Source organism: Hirundo rustica, chromosome 8 (assembly GCF_015227805.2).
Source record: "Hirundo rustica isolate bHirRus1 chromosome 8, bHirRus1.pri.v3, whole genome shotgun sequence".
NCBI lineage: Eukaryota > Metazoa > Chordata > Aves > Passeriformes > Hirundinidae > Hirundo > Hirundo rustica.
The window spans coordinates 29,446,590-29,469,299 of NC_053457.1; the positions used below are offsets into that span (position 1 = coordinate 29,446,590).

The 22,710-nt window shown below is 46.2% G+C and overlaps 1 protein-coding gene across 1 annotated transcript; it reads right to left on the reverse strand.

Annotated features, from left to right (window-relative positions):
• Positions 1 to 14,191: 14,191 nt before the first annotated feature.
• VAX1 (ventral anterior homeobox 1) lies at positions 14,192 to 18,444 on the reverse strand. The gene is made up of 3 exons (XM_040071627.1): positions 18,207 to 18,444; positions 16,242 to 16,429; positions 14,192 to 14,728 (listed from the first exon to the last, which is right to left on the reverse strand). The coding sequence occupies exons 1-3, from the start codon at positions 18,442 to 18,444 to the stop codon at positions 14,192 to 14,194; spliced, it is 963 nt and encodes a 320-aa protein (XP_039927561.1).
• Positions 18,445 to 22,710: the final 4,266 nt, after the last annotated feature.

Sequence of the window (22,710 nt, forward strand, 5' to 3'; positions counted from 1 at the left end):
TTGCTCAGGCAAAGTTATGACTGAATTTTTTAAGCCCACATTTTTTTTTTTTAATTTCATTCTATTATTTCCAAATGGGGATTGTTTGTGCAGAGAAGGACACTTGTCACAGAGGGAAAGGGGAAGGAAACCATGGCCCCTGCCAGGGCAAAGAAAGGGTTGGAGGAGGCAGCCTGAGTCAACCATAAGAAGAGTCCCACTAGCTCTTTCTACCTCCACCCACTTCCAGACACTCCTGGCCATGTTTGAGACAGCACTATTGAATCCATTCAGCACCACAGCATTGTATCTGTTCAGGGAAATGCACTTCAACAGGCCAACCACCCTTAAAACCAGCCCCATTGTTTCTCCTAAAAGCCTCATTGAAATCTGTATATATAACTGGCTGCTGTTTTGTGAGTTAGCCATACTTGTGCATTGCTGATTTGAAAATGAATGCTCCTTGGAGGCTTATTTTCCTTGAAATACCTCTTATAGAAAAATGTTCCTCCTTCCTTCAACAGTATCACTGTGGAAATTCCACCCTTTAGAAAAATGATCAATATTGCTTTGTAGGCTGGGATCTGATAGGAATGGGCATTGGCAAGGGCACCAGAGCGGTGGTTTAACAAATCTGTGTCTCTGTTTACTGAGGAGCAGTGTTACCTGCCTTGCCCACCAGAGAGACACACAATCACTCACACACACGTCCAAAGTGCTCCTCTGGCATGCTGTCAATGGAGCAGTAAAAGCAGCCAGACTAGAAGGAGCTAGGAGGAGTTATTCTACAGACTGCATTTTTCATATCAAGGTATTTTGCAGTAGCTGATTAGTTTGAATTCTTAACTACACAAGCACGGACTGGGAGCACTGGCAGATCCAGCAAGCAGACCCAGTGACACCTATTCCTCCAGGTGATGGTGCAAAGCAGGGAAGGGTGAAAAGCATGATAGATCTGTGAAGTGCCATTCACATCTGGGTTTGACAAAATTCTGATTTGTTTCATCCATCACACTTAGAAACCCCACAAAACTGCAAAAAATATGTTGTCAGATGTTCTAAATGAAAACCAGCAAATACATCTGATGTCTAAATATCCAAAAGGGTGTGCCAGCCTTCACCCCTTTTGTAAGCCCCATATTGGTGACCAGCAATGTAGCAGCTTGCTCAGAGCTTTGTCGAGGTAGGTGTCTCTTTCAAGACACAGCTGTAGTTACCTGCCCACCAATGCACCCAGCAGCCACAAAGCCACAGACTGGTTTGGGTTGGAGGAGCTCTTTAAAGGCCATCTAGTCCCACCCCCTCGGATTAAACAGGAACACTTTCCATTGGACCAGGTTGCTCACAGCCTTGTCCAGCCTGGCCTTGAATGTTTCCAGGGACAGGGCACCACCGTGGGCAACCTGTGGCACTGTTTGACCACCCTCATTGTAAAAAACTCATTCAGTATATTTGAAATAATTACCCCTTGCGGTATCTCTGCCAGCACTGTGAAAAAGTCTGTTCCCACCTCTCTTTTAAACCCCCTTTGAGATCATGTGCACCTGCAGCCACACCTCATTCAGCTCCTGGCTGGATGAGGTTTTTTCTGCAGTCGCTTGTGTGCTGCACTGAGGTTCATGCCAAGACTGGCTTCCAGGTGCATTAAGAAAGACACATTCAGCTCTGGGTGAGAGGGAAAAAAAAAAATCTCCATCTCCACTTTGAAATGAGGGGTTAAACAAACCTGTGGCAAATTGGACTGCTTCACAGAGTGTGGTAATGGAGTTGATGCCATGTGGATGGCAGAAAGTGTACACGATATTGGCCAGTTGTTTGATACTGCCACTCTAAAGGCCCCAAGAATTAGACCAATTTCACACTAGAGGAGGTGCTTGTTTCTCACATTTTGTTTCACAGTTGGAGTCCTGGTCACTTGTTGATCTTCTGTCCTCATAAAATCTTTCCAGTTCATTTAAAAGTTGGCTCTCTTGTGCATGTCTTAAATTCTTTCTGAAGCTCAAGGTTTGAAATGCTTCCTTACTTCTGAGACTCTAAGGAAAAAACTGTAAAGTGAGCACCCTGACCCCAAAGGCCTTATGCTGCCAAATGCAGTCAGCAAGAATTTGTGGTAAATGGAGCTGTGGGATCACGCTCCAGTATTAAGTACTGACTAAATCTTGTTCTTGAGGGCATCAGAATCCTCTGCTTTGTCTCCATCCTTCTCCAATGCATTTCTGTCACACAAAGTAGAATTTCTCCACTGAGAGATTTTCAAACTTCTCTTTTAAAAATTTTACTCTCCCCATAAAATACAGGTGGTCATATAAGGCAGGTAAGTTATTTCCTTGAAGTTAAGGACATCTCTACTTTCCCTGTAATTTTAGAAAATACTACTGTTGAGTCCTTTCAACATGGTTGTTTGCAAGATAACTCATGAAAACGTGCTGCTGCCTGTGCTATTCCCTTTTCCTCTCTCAAAGCACACTATGTACATGAGGATGAGTATTTCTTACATAACAACATTGACCAAGTAGCATTATATCAATTAGCAATCACACACAGTTCTAACTATGGTAAGGACTGAATTCAAGTCCTGCACTGTTTTGTGGTGCAAAACTCACCAGTTCTGGAAAATTACTGCAGGAGTTTACCAGTAGATTAACCCTTGAATTAATCAAGACTGAAAGTGTTGCCTACTAGCATTGTTGCAGAATGTATTTTTGGTTTATCTCCAATCCCAGACTACCAAGAGTTAATAGACTCAGTATTAACCCATACACACTTGGGTAATCCCCACAATACTACCACCCACCAAAGCACACCTTGAAAGTACAGAAGTCCCTTGTCCTGTTATTATGATGCAGACATATTTATTTTACATAGGTTGAATTGGTTTTTCTTCTTTTTCGGGTACTTCTCACCTCTTGATTTTTACACATCAAGAACTTGCAATGAAATACCTGATAGTTCTTTATGAAAATGTCATAAAACCCCTGATTATTATTATTAGATTGGTCTCTTCTTTTGAATCTTATGCAATAAATTTCAGAGTAACAAAGCGAGAAGGATTCAACTTTACACAAAGTTTGTTTCCTGGATTTGCTCTTCCGTTGGGATATCGCTGTTTTAGCCTGCTCAAACAGACACTGCAAAATCTTCTCTGCCACTGGATTTTTTTCTGTGTTATTTGCATATTCACACCAATTACCTATGGAGCGCAGGCTGTTTCACGATTTGTTCTTAGCAGAAGCATTCTTGTGTTTGCATATAGCCAGATATTAAACTTCTTGGAAAGTTCTTCTCTCAGGTGAACTCTGGATTTTTTTTTTTTTTTTCCCAATAAATAGTCACACAGGTATTAGCAGGAGTATTTTATAGTGCTAATGTACTCACATGCATCTAGAGAGGGGTATATCTGCCCTCTAAACCATGAAAACAAATGATCAGGTACAAAATTATCATTTATCTTGAGTTTAATATAAAATAGCATTACAGCTCTTCAAAGGGTTTGAACTTGTGGCTGTAGACTTTCCACTGTTTGCTGCATTCTTATGGACTGAAAAAGCTACTTATTATTGTTATTCATATGAAAGAAGTGCTTATTGACTGGCCTAATTATGCAAATACACAGCAGGGGAGAATTTCTACCTGCAAATCTTACAGCATAAACCAAATAAGAGTGGGAGCAGAATGGAAAGGGAAAACAAATGAACCAAGTGGAAGAACTGGAGCTCTCTGATTACCAACCAAGGTCTGCACATTCTGAATTTCTATAATGTTGTACTTTCTCATAGAAGTTTCCCAGACACGCAACCATGGTTCTGGAAAGATCATTTAATGCTTTTAAATAAAGATCCGCATCACCTACAGATCTTAGAAATATCGTTTAAGTGATGTCAAGGAAATAATCTTGCTCCTGTTAACTGTGACAAGACAAAATTGTGTTTCATGTACATATGGATTATATGGAGGTTATGAAACACGGTGTGCTGATTTTGGCTGTGGTAGATTCAATTTTCTTCACAGTAGCTGCTGTGGGACTGTGTTTTGGATGTGGGATGAAAACAGTGTTTGTAATTCAGGGATGTTTTTGTTGCTGCTGAGCACTGCTTGCCCAGAATCAAGGCCTTTTCTGCTCCTCACCCCACACCACCAGTGAGCTGGCTGGGGGACAGCTGGGACAGATGACCCCAGCTTCCCACAGGGGTTTTCCTACCTGTGGCATCATGCTCGGCATGCAAAGCTGCAGGAAAGAGATCACTCTGTTCGAGTTGCAGGGCTGAACCGAGCAGGCAAACCTGCCAAACTAAGACGTGCACTGTGGTATCAAAAGAGAATTGCAGCAACCGAGTCTTTAATTTGAAACAATTTTGCGTTTCCTGAATTCTCTTTCCTGATTAAAGAAATCCATGACACGGCGCCTCATCCCTGACCTGTCATCTTGGTTTTGTCAAGAGCTGCCTTAAAATCACAGAGGCATTTTGTGAGACGTTCGGATCTTTTCTCTCGAACTCCAGAGCTGCCCTGCGGAGGTGGGAGCGATTCCCTGCGGGTCCCGCAGCCCGCGTTCTCCATCCCCAGCCCCGCGGTGGGGCCGCCGCTGTCCGCGGTGCTGAGCGGCCCCGGCTCTCAGCCCTACCTGAGGAAAAGGCTCTGCCTTCATCAGGAGCATTGTGGAGACACGGTGAGGTCCCACATCAGCCCACCTGGCGCGGCTGGGCGTGCGTCGGGAGCAGCTGCCGCTCTGAACGTGAGCAGTTATGCATAAAGGGATCCTAGGGATCGTATTGATATTTCTATTAATTCCTTTTTGTAGCATCATACCTTGAGGCCTCTTTGGCTGAGCTGGTGCTCTGGAGCGTTGTGTTGTGCTTTTCCTCTTTGATTCATGTGTCTGCTTGAAAACAACATGCCAAAATTTAGCTGGAACATTAGAATAATTGACTTAACTGTGGATGAAAAGATAGAGGTAAAGCTCACTCCTTATGTTTCATACTAATTATGTCCAGAGGGGTGCAAGGTTTGGCTCATGGAGAAGTTTTGAGACAGTAACACTGTCTCATCACAGAAACAGTACTTACTGGCCCACAGAGCCCACAGAAGGTAAATGCATGCTCAAAACTCCTCTTTGCAGGGAGAGATTTCTGTAGTCATATTCTGGGCGGCTGGATCTGAACGTCTTCCAACAGAGTGAAAATATTTCTTCTTCACTTGGTTCCTTTTTAAATAACTGTGCTTCATAATAAATACCATATTAATTGATTGTTTTCATCTTTTCCCCATTTATCCACTCTTCTCAAATAACCTTCACATGTTTGTTGTCAGCATTGAACATACTTCTAAGAAACTTGAGATGTGCCATAGAAGAGTTTTTACTATGTGATTAGATGGCCATTTCTTCTTTTACATTTAGCCCCTGCTCCTATGAAAGTCTGTGCACAGAGTACAAGGCATTTCCTTGGGGAGCACTAAGTCAGGCTGCCACATTTCTATTTATGAAGTTCAGGAGCTCAAAATTGTAATGAAATACAGACTAACAGATGAAATGCAACTTACAAGTCTGGAGCTTTCCCTTTGCAACAGACAAATTCCATATATAAACTTTAAATCAATCCCTCTGGGTTTTTCCCCATTAGGCTCTTCTGATAAAAGAGAAGAGTTCTTCTGAACACAAATTACCCATACTGAGACTGAAGACAGTCCCTCTATGGTGATCATCTTCTCACAAAATACCATTTAAACTCTACATGGCAAAGAATCTGATTTCATCAGGTAAAGGCAGTCAGACACTTGGCAAGTGGAGGAGAAGCAAACTGACCAAGTTTCTTAGGATCTTAATCTTAACAAAAGGCAACTATTTAATGTATCTCGTGTTATTTTCCCTACAACCACGTTCAAATTACACCCATGGAAAAAAGTATTAAATATACATGCAAACATAGTTAAACGCATGTGTGTGTCAATTAACTTGGTAAATAATAATAAGGACAGCAAAAATATCTAAGAAAACACAATGCACTAAGAAATAATAAGCATAATCCCTTCCATTAAAAATGTTTCACTTCATGGGGCCAGTAATCCACTGTTTCCATACGGCTCTGCTGTTTTAACAGCTGTGACATGGTATAAGGTTTCCTATTTGGAGCCTGAGCACAATTAAAGTCCTCCTCAACACCTGATGTAATGGGCTCTTATTTGCTAATTCATCTCAGTAATCAGCTGATCTTGAGGGTGTTCACAATGCTGTGTCCAGAGAAATACAGAGATTATCTTGGAGCATGCACTCAGGACGCCTTGGATTGCCTATTTATCCCTCCTTAGCTCTTTATGGCAACAGACACTTCATTCTCCTGCCTGTTTCTAATTTCCATTTAGGATTTGGTTTATGAAATTGTTTAGAGGCCTCAAGGAGATTACGACCATGTAGTGGTAGACACCCTTTAGAGGTTTAGAGACCAGGCAAGAAAATAAAGAAAGTAAGAAAGATCAGGGCTAATAAGAGGCAATAACTGCAAACATCGAACTGGAGTCAACTATGGTGACTGTTCATTGAATTGGGATCAACTATGGTGACTGTTTAATTTTTGAACACAATTTTGCCTCAACTTTATTTCAGTACAAGTACACACTCATGCCTCCTTCTGAGTAGGTTTAGATGAGCATCAGCTTCCCCATTTCAGAGGAAGAGCAGATAGAAACTCACTGACCAATGACTAACACTGCTCTCAGAATCAGACAAATCCTGGCAAAAAAAGGAGAATTTTTCTTCTTAATTTTCCTGGCTTCTTAATTAAGCCATGAGGACATCCTTCCGTGCTTCTGTACATTGGCCAGATTGTTCTTCATTTGCTTCTCTCTCTAACAGCATTTTTGTAGCCAGGTGTAACCTCTGTAACCTTTTTTTCTCTTTTGTGTCCTGGCTGGCTTTCTTCCGAGTATCCAATCTGAATCCCTGAAGCCACAGCTCATGACTTGCCAACTTGTTGCTTGTCAGGATGTTTCTTTCTACTTTTGTCCCCCACTAAAATAAGAGGAAAAAAAAAAAAAAAAGTGAAAGGGAATTTAAAAGTATAAGGACTCCACAAAGTTTTCCTTGCTTTTTTTTTTTTTTTTTTTTTTTTTTTTTTTTTTTTTTTTTTTTTTTTCTGGATTGATCCCTGTGCAGCTAGACTAACAGAAAGTCTTCTGATATGTAAATGATACCAACCTTAGGAAAAATTTAAATTCATGTTAGCATTCTTCTTTTTTTTTTTTTTAATTTGGGGACAAAATTGAAAAACCAGATTCCCTTTGGTTTTCCATCCATCTCACAGACTGCTTTCCATGCACCTTCACTGACGTGATTCTGGGTTGCTGTGATGGTGCATCTGCCATCCTCCTCATCCCTGGGCCTGCTCTGAGATCTCAGGAGCTCCTGATAAACCTTGATGGAACCAGCTGAGTGGTGAAGTGAGTGTCCCTTGACAACACCAGTCCAGCATAAGACACTCCCTGCTTGTACCAGGAGGACTTGCATGGTAGAGGTGGAAAGAACCAGAAACATCAGCTTCCCTGAGAAAGGGGGAAACAAAGGATGAGCATTTCTCCTTTGTAACCTTAATAAACCACTTACCTGAACTGTGGCCTGAGTGGAGTGGCACCATTGTGAATTGCAGCCTGGGTGGAAGGATACCATTGTTACAGCACTCTGGGAAGCTAGAAGAAATTTCCCAGTAGTTATTGACTCGGGTTATGGTCAAGAGGGAAACTTACTGATGGCCAAAGTCAATCATCTTGTGACCCTATAAATGGTGACTCTAAATGAGACTCTTTGAGTCCTCCTGGACAGCAGCAGCTCCACTGGCACCTCCTTCTGACTGGGACACCTCTCAGAGCTCCCAAACCAAGCTTGTGATACCCCAGGAACTGTCTCTGACAGCAAGGCTGAGCCTGATTCTCCCCCCCACACACACATCTCTACATTCCTCGAAGAGAAACCCTTGCCTGTCGGGAAATGCAAAGGGATTTGGTGTGAGTGTTTCACTGAACCTGAGGGGAATTTTTGATAGGTACCTTTACACCCACAGAAATAGGTATTCACATCATTTTACCTCTGTGCCTGTGAATTGATTATGCTATGAATGTTACTATCTCAAATCTACGGTTAAGTCATTGTTATAATTGTAGTGAGCCCTACTGAATCACTTTGTAAATGTTATTATTCAATTATTAAGTGCTGCTAAACCCTTTTGCACCCTTATCTTTGCATCCATATCCTTTACACTGCTTTTGCATTCCCAGATTCCATACAAATCATTTCATTTTGCTTCTAATTTGGTCTTCCTTTTTATGCTTTAACCTGTGTAGTAAATAGTAGAATGAACCTTGTCATCAAACTCCGTCAAGATGGATTTCCACAAATTCATATTAAACCCTGCTTTTGCCCATACTTTTGATGGTGTTTCTTTAAGCAGTGAGAGTTTCCAAAACACTCACTTGTGAGAGCTGTAAGAGGTTTCTACCAGGTGGATGTGCCTGGCTCTGTGACAAATTTTGTGGACCCATCTTGTGTGGATTGAACTGTTTCATTTGTCCTCTGCTACATCTGGTTCCTTGGTTTATCTGCTTCAGCTGAAACATGAAACACCTATTTGTTTGCCCAGGCTGTGGCATCTCATCAGGTGTGGCCTGTGATCCAGTTTTCTTGCATTGGCAATGACATCAAGTGCCAAGTAAAGGTTTGTGTTCTGGGCAAATCCTTATACTGGTATGATGTTTTCATTCTTGCTCACAGCAGGGAGGTCTAACAGAAGAATGTGTTGCAGATAGCTGAAGAGAAAAAAGCTCTGGGAATTTATTACTTTATTTTTTCCACAGAGAGAATAATAATAAATAAAAAATAAAAAAAAAGGCAACACCTCTTGGCAAACAGTTATATTAAGTACAGTTTGCAGGAACTGTGAATGAAAATAAGTTAAAATGATTTTGATTGTTCATGTAGAAAGGAGACAAAGAAAAGGTAACATGGTAAAATAATTAAAAAGGACGTGGTTGCAGAAAGTGGGAACATTTGTTCTGCTACTTCTAATGACAGAACATGAGACTATTCATGTTAACAAAAATTAGAAAACATATACAAAATATAATAATTTTTGCTCTGTGCGTGATTGACTGTGTTACTCACTCCACTAGAAAAGTTTAAGACTTAATATACAAACCAGAATCAGTCACATACGCAGGGATGAAGAACAGCATGACCACTAACAGCTACATATAGAAAGATAATAAATAAATACCGTGCTTAAGTTGGTCAGCAAATATTAGAAGCGGAAAGATGGGGACTAAAGTGCTTGTTAGAGAGTTCTTACACCTGAGTCAGAAATGTTTCATGTCAGCCCCTGCCAGCCAGCACCTTGGCCACAGCTATGGTCCAGGGTCACAGTTTATATTTTGACCGTTCCATAGACAGCATCACATCGATTGCTTTCATTTTAGCTTCCCTGGTAATTTTGTTAAACACTTGCTGGTGGCTGTGACTTGATTCTGTTCAAGAATTATTCTTTGGAAGTGTTTTTCTTGCCTTAAAAGAAACGAAATGCTCTGAAGTTAATCAGAGACCTCGTGTGCTTTTTTACGTGTCACAAGATCATGTTTCTTGGGCTGATGACAGGATTGTAAATGGAGACAACGTGGTCAGAGGCTGCACTAATCCCTGGCATGAGGGATATGGAGGAGCAGCAAATAAAGCAGGGTCTGTGTTAAGTGGGTGGGCAAATGCTTTTGAAAAAATCCTCTAAATAGACTAATTCCTCTTTTCCCTATGTGTACATGGCTAACACGGTTTGTGTTTTCCCTGGGTGCTCTGGAGCTGATCTTGGAAGTTTTGCCTTCCTGAGAGCCACAGAGAGAGAGATGCTGTCCATGTACCTGTGAAAATACTCCTTGAGTTCAGATGAACAAATTTAAATAACCCATGCTGCACTCCATTTTTTAAATCCTTGCTCATTCTAAGCCCTACGTGTAGCTGCTGCTAAGGGGAAGTTTGAGGAAGTCCACCTGCCACAGAAATCCTTGTGTGATTTCCTTTAAAAATTCATGCCAGATATAGATTTATACTTAGTTTATTTGCTTCCCTACTAAATATTCCTGCCCCTCACACTCACACATGCTCCCTCTGCATAAGCCAAATATTTCTGTGTTTGAGCTCTAATGCCCCTGTGATGGCCACAAATGAAAACAGAGCACGAAATGCAGCAAAACCTTTCAGCAGCAAGTAGCTTCAGGACAGTGGCTTGTGTTCATTGCTCCAGTAGGATGAAACTCAGCATTTCAGTGCAAACAAGCAAGCAGTGTCTCTGGGCAGCACACAGCTTCAGAACTGCTTTGGTGTAGTTGGGAAAAACAACAACAACAACAACAACAACAAAAAACCCAGCAACCAACCAACCAAACAAAAAACCCCATCAAACCAAACAAACAAAAACCAAAGCAGCTTTTGAATTCAGACTCACTGTATATGCAGATGTGTGTATGAGTGATTTTTAACTTGTCCTGTGCAATGACACAGGTGCTATTCCCTCATGTGGTTTTTCTGTTTGTTTGTTTGGGTGGGTGGTGGTTTTGGTTTTTTTTTTTCTTTTTTCTTTTTTCTTTTTTTTACAGAAATACAGATGAACATATTTTAGTCTGTTTTGTAGAAAGCAGGGTGTTTTGGCTCTCAGGAACCCCATGCTTTCAAATGCTGAAAATTTCAAAGGAAATGACAAATTGCCTCCCTCCCTATATGGCTCCAAGGTTTTGGCCTGAGTCACAAGCAGAGACTGAAACAGGACTGTGATCTGTGATCGCCCTGCATGGGACTGGAGCAGCCTCTGATACAGGTGTGGGACAGGTGGAATTTGAAGGAGACAAGGAAAAAAAAAAAAAAAAAGGAAAATTTTCTGAAGCACTTATTTTACCTGCATGCTTAGACAAGACTCCTTCACAGTTCAAAACACACTTTTTTTTTCCTTTTAAATATTCAGAAAGGATTAATAATAATAATAGTAATATTAATAAAAATGCCTAGCTCTTCACATGTGTACTGAGGGCTGCAAAGCTGTAAAACAAGGACTTCTGCTATTGTGTCAGCAGTTTAGCCTAATGCTGGCTTAAACTGCCTTACAAGAGGAGCAGAGAGCTTACACTGACCACAGCTCCAACCCTGAGACTGCAGATCAGGCCAGCAACCAGGGCAAAAGAGCCTCATGGCACCTGTGTGAGGGGACAGGAACCTGCAGTCTCCGGTTAAAGAGAGTAGAAGGGCTATCCTCTTTTGAGATGAGGGCACCTGGGACATCTCTGTCAGAACACATTTGTGCTGCTGTTCCCATGGCTCACAGTGCAGCAGCAAATTTGGGCACTGAAATGGCCCCATCTCAACTGCAGAAATGTCCTGCAAGAGAGGGAAAATTCATCACACAGCTCAGCCCCATGTTTGGCAGGGGAACCCAGTGGGGGTTTGAGTGGTGATAATTCCCTCCTTGCCAAAGGCAGCCCAGGCCAAGGCTCCCCTCTTTGTCTGGGGCTGTGGGTGATGCTGTGCCGTCCAGGCAAGGCAGAAACTGAAAACTATCCTCTCCCTCCAGATCTCCTAGGCAGATCTGTTTTGTCACATTCAGCTCTTTTCTTTCTAACGACACTTTTCTCTCCCCTCCCTTTGAAGTTTTCCTGTCTTGACCAGCAGTTTCAATGTCACCTCTTCAAATATCACCTGTGGTCCCCTCCTTCACCCCGGTTGCCCTTCCCCAGTTCTTTTCTACACACTTCATAAAAATACCCAACCAAATCAGCGTCACCACCGCGTCTTCCCTCCTAATCTGGAGCAGTGCATCTGCCCTGGCTGGGCTGGGCTCACGGCAGAGCCACACCAGGGACCGCAGCAGGGCAAAGGCGTGTGGAGAGCAGGTGCCACGGTGCCCGGGTGGCTCGGCCTGGGGATCCAGGGCGCTGTGGGGGCTCCAGGAAACCAGGAGTTCTGCCCCGCACTGAACCCTCAGGGCTGGGCTGCCAATCAGAACGAAAGCGAGAGCTGTTCAGAAAACACCTGTAAATATCCGTATTTGTGCACAGAGGCTGTGCGTGCGGATTTGGAGGAGGCTGTGTATCTGCGTGCCGTCACACACACACGGGCGTGCATCCGGGCCCGGCACCCGGCTCTGGCAGGAGAGGTTCCGAGGTGGGCACGGGGTGGCAGCTGGCAGGCTGGGCACCCCCGGGGCACCGGCACCGGCACGGACACGGCCCCGGGCCGGGATCGGGCCCGCGGGCCCAGGGAGAGCTACGAGGGCTGGAGCCGAGCACGGGACTGGGAATGCCCCAAACTGCCCCAGGAGGGAAATCACCCTCTAGGAAATGGACCTCACAGCCCCCTCTCGAAATGAAACATTAAATTTCATTTAAAAAAAAAAACAACAACAAAAAAGTATAAAAGAAAAAAATAGGGAAGGTTGTGTAGGGATAGGGTTTTGTTGCCTTTTGTTTGTTTGTTTGTTTGTTTGTTTGCGGTGCATGTGTAAATGAAGGCAATTTGGGTGCTACAAATATAAGACGAAAATACACCTAATTCCGTCATCATATAGATATAATATATTTCACTCTCACCACATAAATACAAAACATCCAAATATCCAAAACATTCAGAACAAAAGTTAGTAGCAAGGGCTCAGCGCTCGATTCATTCATTATTTTTTTCGACTAGTTGCCTAGAAACTTCAGACGTAAATAATTTACAATAAAATTACTATTTTCTTTCCATCCAGCTCCTTCTGTCCAGTTCTGGTCTATAGTTAATTCTATATTCTACAGCAACCATTCCACTTTTTGTAATTTTTTTTTTCTTTTTTGGTTACAGTTTGGTGGCACATATTTATACAGTTTGTAAACGCCATGTGTAAAAGTTCGAAGAAATAAAAGAAACTTAAAACCGAAGTAAATATTTTTTTTTCCCCCAAGAACTACCTAAGCACAGCATCCCTTTTGTGGCAAATTCAAGTACCGAAATTGAACAGAAAATATTCGATCCAGAATACTAGAAGGTGGAATACATATGTTTGTGGAGAAAATAGCAATAAGAAATACGGGAAAAAATAATAAGTTTGTTACATAGATGTATTTTAAAGTACAAAAATAACAATAAAAGATACGCTTATTATATTTTACGTTCGTTTTAAATGAAGTGTGAGCGATATGAGAGAAGGTTATTTTAGGAGGAAGGAAGGCTACAGGGTTTTTTTGTGTTTAGATGAACTTCGAAATCATTTGGAAAAATCAAATAGAGCAATAAAAATTAAAATTACGATTGCAACAAATCTAGATACAAATAGTTCCGTGATTTATCTGCAGACTTGTTTCTGCAGATAAGCTCTGCGGGACTGGCCCGTGGAAATTCCAAAAAAAAAAAAAAAAAAAAAGGAAAAAAAAAGGGGGGGGGGGGGGAAGGGTGGGACGTTGTCTTATCTCGAAGGAAGAGACAATTTTATTAAAAATTTATGCAGCCACTGATTTCTGTCTCCCCTGTTCGTGACTGTACGTTCAGTCCGTTTCGGCCCTTCCCACATTCAAGATTTACCGTGAAAAAGAAAAGTTGCTGTAGGATTTCCTGACTGGTGTTAAGGGCTCGGTCGGTAACCGGGGGCTGTAGTGCAGCGAGTGTGGGGTAAACGAGAGCCACAGGTGTGGCCCCCAAACCTTTGTGCTTAGAAATCTCCGAGTCTGGGATACACAAAAAAAAAAAAAAACAAACAAAAAACACACCCCAAAACGGGCATCACCTGGCAGCTCCATCCTCCTCTCTCCGAAATCGCGCTCCCTCGCTCGGCATTGGCTAAAGCCGATCGAAGGGACCCTGGCCCCGACCGCGGACCCTCCGCGCCCCTTCCCGAACGAACGAACAGCGCGATCGCCCCTCCCGCACGGACGCACGGAGCGCGGGGCAGGGGGAGCGCGCCGGGAGGCGCCCGCAGCCCCTCGCCGCGCCCCGGCCCCGGCCCCGGCCGCCGCCTCGCCTCGCCCCGCGGGCGCCGGGCCCCGCTCCGGCCCGCCCCGCTCCGGCCCGGCCCCGCTCCGGCCCGGCCCGCGGAGGGAGCCGCGCCGGGGCCTGGGGGGCGGCGAGGAGCGCGGGGGCGGCTGCCGGCGGCCGCGGCGCCGCCCGTCCCATAAATACCGCCACAAATAGAGACTATAAATATAAATAGGGGGAAGGTACTTAGAGTCAATCCAGTGCTTTTTTCTCAGCGCTCTCTTTATTGTTGGTCCGGGAGTAGGGCTCGAAGGCGGACGAGCTCAGGTAGCGGGCCGACAGTTCCTGCAAGTTTCCCGCCAGCGAGCCGGCCACGGCCAGCGGCGCGGAGGAGAGGCGGCCGGCCACCGAGCCCAGCAGCGCGGGCACCGGCAGCCCGAAGAGCCCGTGGCCCGCGGCCGCCGCCCCGTGCAGAGCCGCGGGAGGGGGCGGCCCGGCCGCTCCGCTGGCGGCCGGGGGGTGCGGGGAGCCGCCGCCGCCCGGGGCCGCCGCCGCGCTGCCGCTGCCCGCCGCCGCCAGGCCGGGCCCGCGCAGCGCCGAGCCCAGCGCGCCCGTGGCGCAGGGCGGCAGGAGGCCGGGCAGCCCCGGCGGGGAGAGCAGCCGGCCTTGCTCCAGCAGCCGCAGGACGCTGCAGGTGGCGGCCGTTTCGGACACCACCGACCGCAGCTCGGAGTCCTTGCCCTGGTCCTTCTTCTGCTTGGTGCGCCGGTTCTGGAACCAGACCTTGACCTGCGGGCCGGGGAGAGAGGCAGGGTCAGCGGGGCGGGAGGAGCGGTTCTTCCCCCCCCGCCAGGTGCCCCGGGACCCCTGCGCGGCTCCGAGGGGCTGGGGAGGGCCCGCAGGCACTCTGGAGCGGTTCCAAAACGCACAAAGCCGCGCTCACAGAACGCAAACCCCCGCGCCCTCTGCCCGTTCCCGGTTTCGGGGTGACCCCGGGGCCTTTCGTTCTGCATCTTTAACCAGACCTCTCACTTCGTCCTAGTTTACTACAGGCCGGGAATTCTCTGGGAGACCGAGCCAGCCCTTTTCCTCACCGCTTTATTCTAAGCCGGCCCAGCCGGAGCCCCGGGCGCTCCGCGGTTCCCAGCAGCTGCTGCCTGCTCCGACTGCCCTTCCTGGGGGTAAGAGCAACAATGAGCTCCTTTCCCCGTATTCCAAACTGGACACGCTCTCTCTGCCCCCAAATAATTTTAAATGATATTCAACTTTAGAAAGGAATACTGGAAGTCACTCAAAAAACAACGGACAAAACCAAAACCAAACCAAAACACAACAAAACCCACCCATGGCACGTTCTGTAACCTACGAGCTGTTGAACTTGTCATTTCTATCCGGCAATGAAAGAAAATAAGCTAATTAACGTGTCAGGGGAATTTACTGTTACATGATGTTTCTGGAAATACGAAACCGGCTTTGAGAAGTTTGGACTTTTTGGACGCTTCCCCACGCTCTTACACAGTTTTAGGCCTCCTGTCGGCCCCCGGCCTTTCTGCCCTGGAGGGTGGAGGAGCGATTCTCCCCCTCGGACATACAAGGACCCAGAATACAGCCCAAATTTCAGCCCCATGCCCGGATCTCTCATACTCTGGAAAGCTCAGGCCGAACGTCTGTAACGCGGCAGCCCCAGGGGCAGGTGCCCTTCTCCCCCTGCGGGTTTGAGCGCCTGTATCCCGCTGGCTGCGGGCTGCCCGCGGCTCGGCCTCCCCTCGCTTCTCGCCGGCCGCAGCAGCAGCAGCGAAATCTCCGCGCAGCCGGGCACACCGAGCCTCGGCGGGGCACGGGAGGATCCCCGCGGGCCCGAGCCGGGCGAGCCGCTCCCGGCCCGGCCCGAATTCGGCGTGGTGGCCAAAATCCCTCCGATGCCCTCGGGCCGCCCCCTGGGGCTGCGTGCGGGGACACGAGGGACCCCTTGGCCAGCGGCTCCCCTTCCCTGAACACACGCAGTTAGGGACACACGCAGTTAGGGACGCACACAGCTGGGTGTCCCTCGCCGGGACGCCTCAGCCACGAACCCCTCAGCTCCATCCCCCCGGCCGGACCCTCGTGGGCCCCTCGGGGGCTGCTTCGCCCCGCGGGGCCCGCGCTGTGGCGCGCAGGATGCGCTCAGGGCCGCGTCCTGCGGCCCGCAGGGCACGGAGATGGCCGGGCCGGGGCCGGGAAAGGGGTCCCGCGGAGCAGGGCAGGGCAGGACAGGACAGGGCAGGACAGGGCAGGACAGGGCTCCCCGTCCTTCAGGCGCTACCTGAGTCTCGGAGAGATTGAGCTGGCGGGCGAGCTCGGTGCGCTCCCTCCCCACGACGTACTGGCAGCGCTGAAACTCCATCTCAAGGCGGTAGAGCTGCTCGGCCGTGAAGGAGGTGCGGGTGCGCTTGGGACGGTCCAGATCAAGCCCCTTAGGAAGAATAATCTCTCGGATTGAACCTTTGGCATCTGGCAAAGAAAGGCGCAGTCAGCTTCGTACCCAGGCAAACCCTCCTCTGCTCCCCCCCCTGCTTTTTATACTTTCTAATTTTTCCGAGGGAAAGAGCCGTCCCCAGCGCCATCGAGACCGAGACACGAGTCGGGATGGAGCAGGATCACTACGACTGTGCCACTGCACCTGGCCACTGCACCCAAGGAAGGGAAAAAACCCACAACAGAGAAGGAAGGAGGGGACGGTGGGGGCCCAGGGCTCTATAATTAATCCCCTCAGCCCATTTAAAAATTACTTTGAATATGTTGCACTCACAGTACGACACTGCGGCATCACCCACGGCCCCTCTGGGAGGCTGTGGAGAGAGAGAGATCCTCCAGGCCAGGCTTTGTGCCTGGAGTGCAGGGCTACTCTTTGTTCCCCTTAAGCTCCGGGTTACGACTTGCTGGTAACCACCATACACACCCCGTCGACCCCCCAAAATATAAGCCCTTCTTCTTATTTTTATTTTTGATAACAAGTTTCTCATGCTTACAAAAAAAAAAAAAAAAAAAAAAAAAAAAAAAGGAAGGAGCTTTCCGGGCAGAGGCAGCACTGCCCCGACCTGGCTGCCTGCCACCGTGAACGTGGGGAACACCTCCAGCCCACCCTGCACCGCTGCCGCTTTGGGGTTTTGGCAACGAGGAGAAGCAGGAGGGAAAAAAAAAAAATTAAAAAGAAGTGCGGGGGGGGGGGGGGGGGGGGGGCGGAGGGAGATAGAAACCAAGGCACCAACCAGCCCGCAGAAACCTCACTTTTCTGGTAGCCCCGACTGAAGGAAAGCGGGACAAATCTCATTAACACGACTGTCAAACTAGAGCCAGATTCAGGTTACCTTAAAGCCTTCCCAACTTTACGTGCCATAATTTTACCTCCTCGGTACGTTTTAAATCAGAGACAATCACATCATTTTAATCTGACCCTTCTCTGGGTCAACCAGTGGCGCAAGGATTAATTCTGGCTTTCAAGGCCTGCTTCCCACATATTTTGTTCCGATTCCTCCCTCCTCCTCCAAAACGCACCTTAATGAAACTGAAATTTCTTCAGGTAATTTTTTTTTGTTTTGGAGGGAGTACGAACGAGATGATTTAGCCGTTTTAGCTTGGAGAAGGGACGAAGATTGAGGGAAATTAAACGTATAACTATTAAAAAGTAATAATTAAAAAGCCCTTCGTCATTCCTCCCGTTCATTTTCAGGCTGGTGGTTATTTCAAAACAGCCCTTTCCTCTGGGCTGCCGGGCACGGGGAAAGGGGGGAACAGGGGGAACCTCTGCCCTCCGAGAGGGCCTTTCCGCCCGCAGCCCCACGCCGTGGTACGCGGCCGGCTGCGGGAGGGATGCGCGGGCGCGGAAGGAGCGCGCCCGGCCCGCGGGGCAGAGCCGCGGCCCCCCGAGGCAACGCGGCGCCCGGAGGGCTCCCCGCGGGCACGGGCACCCCGGGAAAGCTGCGAAGCAGGAGAGAAAAACAGAACAAAACAACAATAAACGGGGCTGCTCCGTTCCGGGGCAGCGCCGGGGGGAACCGCCGCGGCTTAACTTTTCTCCGAGACGCCGGCGGAAATTCCCCGGGATAAAGCCGGAGGGAGCGGGGTCCGGGGCAAAGCCCGGCCGGGCAGCGGGGTCTCTCCCCCGGAGCCGTAGGAAGGGCTTTCAACCCAGGGCCAGACCCGAGGCAAAGCGACAAAATAAACCCATCTCCCCGGCGTGAGCGCAGCTCACCTTCCCCCACCCTCGCCAAACACCTCAAACTCATACCTCTAACTAGGATCCTCCTGCAATAGTCCGGATCAGCCGAACTAGATTTACTTTTATTACAACCTTCCGTAGCTGCAGAGGCAGAAAAAGTCCCTTGCTGATCCTTCAAAAAAGAAGTAGAAATATTTCCTTCAGACCCTTTGCTTTCCTTGCCCTCTTTATGTCCGTTCTTCGAGACCCGGTTAGCTTCAGTCTCTGAACTGCATCTAACGTCCATTTTGTCTTGTTTCCCAAACATGTAGTGCAATAAAAACCAAAAAAACCAAAAAGGAAAAAAAAAATGCGCCAACAACGATAACAAAAAATATTATAGAAGAGTAGAAGAAGAAGAAGACGAAGTCTATGCTGGATATTGCACGACTTAGGGTGAGATCGGTGGGGAACCGTAAAGCACCTTGAGTAAGGAAGATCGGGTTTTATCCCACTGGAAAAGCAGCGGCTTCCTCAGTCCCAGCGTCCTAATGTGACTGTCCAGCTTCCCAGAGCGCCCAGTGATCAGGTACTCAACAGTACAACTCTAAAATGATTTAATGTCTGCCTTATTACAGAGACATGTAGTTGTTAGACACACAGAGGGACGCGCACTCGCTGTTTCAATTGATTACGGGTAATTTTGCAGCCTCCACATTTAGGTTACCTCATGAATACACTAAATTGTTTGGATAATATATCAGATCGTAATGGATGGTTTGTGTGCTTGTCCCCAATCAAGTAGAGTTTAGCCAGTGAATAAACTGAAATGATTGGTCTTGCTTTCAGGAAACACACAATCAAAAGACTGAGACTTCCAGAAAAAAAAAAAAAAAAAAAAAAAAAAAAAAAAAAAAAAAAAAAAAAAAAAAAAGGAGAGGGGAAAAAAAGGGTGGGGAAGAGGGGAAAAAAAACCCAAAACTTTTGACAAGATTCACCCTGAATTGTTAGCACCATTAGCAGCCATTATTAACTTTCTTCAGTCTGCCTTTGACCTCCCGATTATATAGTGGCTTTCTCCAAAGCACGCCAAATAAATCTGAATAAAGCTGCTAGGAGAGGCTGAAAAAAAAAAATGCAGTTGCAGGGGGGGTGGTGAAGAAAAAGCAAAAAAAAAAAAAAAGAAAAAAAGCCCCCTGAATTCTAAACAAACAAACAGATCCCCAGAACGCACACACACAAAAAGTTCTTCCTTCAAGCAGATCTCTCCAAGGAAGCGGGTTATCTTGGCCAGCAGAAATCCTCGTTAACACATCTCCCCACAGACAGCCATCTTAAACTCCTACCTCTCCTTATTTCAGTCCCGATACTTGCTTTTTGTGCTTCTCCCTCTGTGTGTGTGTGTATGTGTGCATGCATGTGTGTCTGCTAATTCTGCACCTTCGCAAACACTGAACCTATTCGCAGAGCCTGCTCATTGAAAAAAAAAAAAAAAAAAAAAAAAAAAAAAAAAAAAAAAGCCAGCTTTGTGTGCAGTGGATCCAGGAGGGGGGAGAAAGAGAGAGGGGGAGAAAGAGGGAGAGAGAGAGAGGGAGGGAGGGAGGGAAGGAGGGAGGGAGGGAGAGAGAGAGAGAGAGATAGCCCGTGAAAAATCTCAACTGCGTGATCCACTAAAGGAGGAAAAAAAAAAAAAAGTTTTACTCTAGCTATTTCATTGTCTCTGCTACAATATCTTTGAGAACCGCAACAGCCAGTAATCCAATAAGACCATTGATTAGGCTACAATGATTCAATTCAAGCAAATGGCCTTGTGCAAAGAGCATGCTCCAGTCCTTCTTGTCACCTTGCAGGGCAGAAGCCCTCTTCATGCTTCTCTCCTTATTCATTCCTTTATGGGAAATGTAGAGCAAAAGGAGTGAAAGATGGCAATTATCTAATTGGACTATTAACAAACAATTCTCTGAGTGTGGCTGTCTGGCAGTGGTTCTTGGGCGAGGTGAAAGGCCACATGTTGCACTGGCCCCATTCACAAAGAGTTTAGGGGCCTGAGAGGGAGAGAAAGAATTTTCCCTGAGAATTTTTCGCACAAATGGCGGTGTATCCACCAGGCTGCCCGTTCCCTGCCTCGTCCTCTGCCTGCCCGGGCCACTGCCTGGGAATTCCACCCACCTGAAGCAGGCGGTGCGTCTTGCTGCAGATGATGCCAGACGAGCAGAGCACGGCACCCTTGCCAGGATTGCTCAGCTCCATGGGCCTCATCCTGCCTCTGCTGGTGGAACAACCGGCCACCCTCATCCCCTGGGAGCCAGGCTGTGTCCAGGGTGGTGTAACGGAGCGAAGGATCCAGCGCTGGCGACTGATCGCCATGAACAGGACATTCATGGCAGGCAAAAAAAAACAACGGGCTGGGGGCGTGTAGAGAACGGGGGAAAGGAAAGGAAAGGAAAGGAAAGGAAAGGAAAGGAAAGGAAAGGAAAGGAAAGGAACGGAAAGGAAAGGAAAGGAAAAGGAAAGGAAAGGAAGGAAAGGAAAGGAAGGAAAGGAAGGAAAGGAAAGGAAAGGAAAGGAAAGGAAAGGAAAGGAAGGAAAGGAAAGGAAAGGAAAGGAAAGGAAAGGAAAGGAAAGGAAAGGAAAGGAAAGGAAAGGAAAGGAAAGGAAAGGAAAGGAAAGGAAAGGAAAGGAAAATAAGATGGCAGTTCATAGGTACATTTCAATGAGCTGTCTCTAGTGGAAATCTCAAATCTTTGTCATTTTCACAGCATCATTTATTTATATTGCCATTGTCTGAAAAGTTGGACAGAGATTGGTGAGGTGTACCTAAGATCTTTATCAAACCCTCTCATTTCAACTATATTTATACGCACAACCAGACATGGAACATCCTCCTTATGGACCAGGTTTCATTTTTCCTTACAGCCAACACATCTGAGTGATCTGTGGTGCTCTGCTGCTATTAGTTCCTACTGGTATGGCAGTCCTACCCAAAATAAACCACAGCCCCACTGTGCAAGGCTTCGTGCAGCTATAGAGAGAGGATGGGATGAGAGGTTTGTTTCCTCCACGGATTTGCAGTGTTGTTCAGCAGCCTGTTGGGTGACAGGATGCTCAGGAAACAGCACATTTCCGAGCGATTCGGTCTTTCAAAGGCAGATGCAACAAGTGGATGCTGATTAGGGAAATGTTTCATGGAGCTGAAGTACAGGCTGGGCTTAGCAGGCCAGCTTTGTCGTGTGATACAGATAAACATACACGTGTGTGTGTGTGCTCAGGCAAGGCACCACCAACAGCCCCAGCTGGATGTGTCTGTTTAATGCTTAACAAAACAATGTTCTGCTACAAACACTTTTACCAAACAGATTTTATTTTAGACAGAATAGGCATAGTGATTCCCATGAAAGGTTTACTGTGAAATACAGAGGCAATTATGATTATATTTGCATAGGTGTGTGGGTGTATGTATGACATTTCCCTCCATAGTTTTCTTTATGCTAATCTCTATGCATAGGCCATAATAATAAACATGGAGTTATTGAACTTAATTACACTGTTTGAAGCAGAATATCTGGAGATTAAATATTATGTTTGTGTAATAATCTGGTGGGTTTGGTGTTTGTTTTTTTTTTTTTTTCCGACAAGCCCCTGATCCAAAGCTGAGTAAAGACCAGGGGAATTTTGTTCTACTTGTGCCATATTATGATAAATACATTTCAAGGATCTTTTTGTCCATAGAACTCAGTGGTATAAAGAAGATATTCCCAACTGAACCAGTTAAATTTGCTTTCACACGTTATGAACATAGCACTGTTGAAGACCTAGAAATTCAAATAATGAGTCTAATCCTGCAGGAAACTTGTAGTGAGCAGACAAGCCTGTCCAAACACTACTCAGTTACTTTAATTGAGGCCCGCTCATCTGCAACAAATAGCAACATCCAGAAGAGCACTGGGAAAAATCAGAATTTTGCCATTTACAAAAGTGACATTTTCTTTAGCCCAGCAGTCACTAAATTTCCTTTCACCCATTCTCATTCATTTTTTCTCCCACAATGTGCTTAAATCATTCTTGAATGTTATGTTCTTTCAGGACATAATGTGTCCCTCTCTTACTGCCATAACTTCAGGAATGTCTGTAGCTTCAGCACTCTCACACCCACACTCATGTGTCACTGGATAAGCAGATTAAAGATCACTTTTTTCCCTTAAAATAATGCTTAAAATGCCTTAGCACACTACACAGGTACTCCCTGGCTGGACCTGGCTGTGTGGACCTTGCTGCTTTTCAAATACAGTTTTATTAGCTTGCATTAGCATGTAGAAAACTGAAAAACCTGTTTCTCGTTGACTGCCACTATTTATATTATTTTTATCTCTATTTCATGTACAGTAGAGATGCACATTATATTTGTATATGTATATCCTTATGCTCTTCTTTGTTGGTGAAAGTTTCAAGCTAAAAAGCATGGTTCAGAGATCTGACTCCAAGATTTATCTCAGGGTTTAATAGCCCTAAGCAGATTTTTATTCCATTATTTTCCTGATTATTTTGGTTCAGATTATTTGCTTTTGAATTTACAGATGCTTTTGGCAGGGAGCTG

Excerpts from the sequence above, each read along its gene's own strand:
- VAX1 (XM_040071627.1), bottom strand. The coding sequence starts at position 18,444 with ATGTTTGGGAAACAAGACAAAATGGACGTTAGATGCAGTTCAGAGACT. Across the intron at positions 16,430-18,206 it reads CAGGAGGATCCTAGTTAGAG|ATGCCAAAGGTTCAATCCGA; the intron begins GTATGAGTTTGA and ends TTTCTTTGCCAG. Across the intron at positions 14,729-16,241 it reads TCAATCTCTCCGAGACTCAG|GTCAAGGTCTGGTTCCAGAA; the intron begins GTAGCGCCTGAA and ends CCCGGCCCGCAG.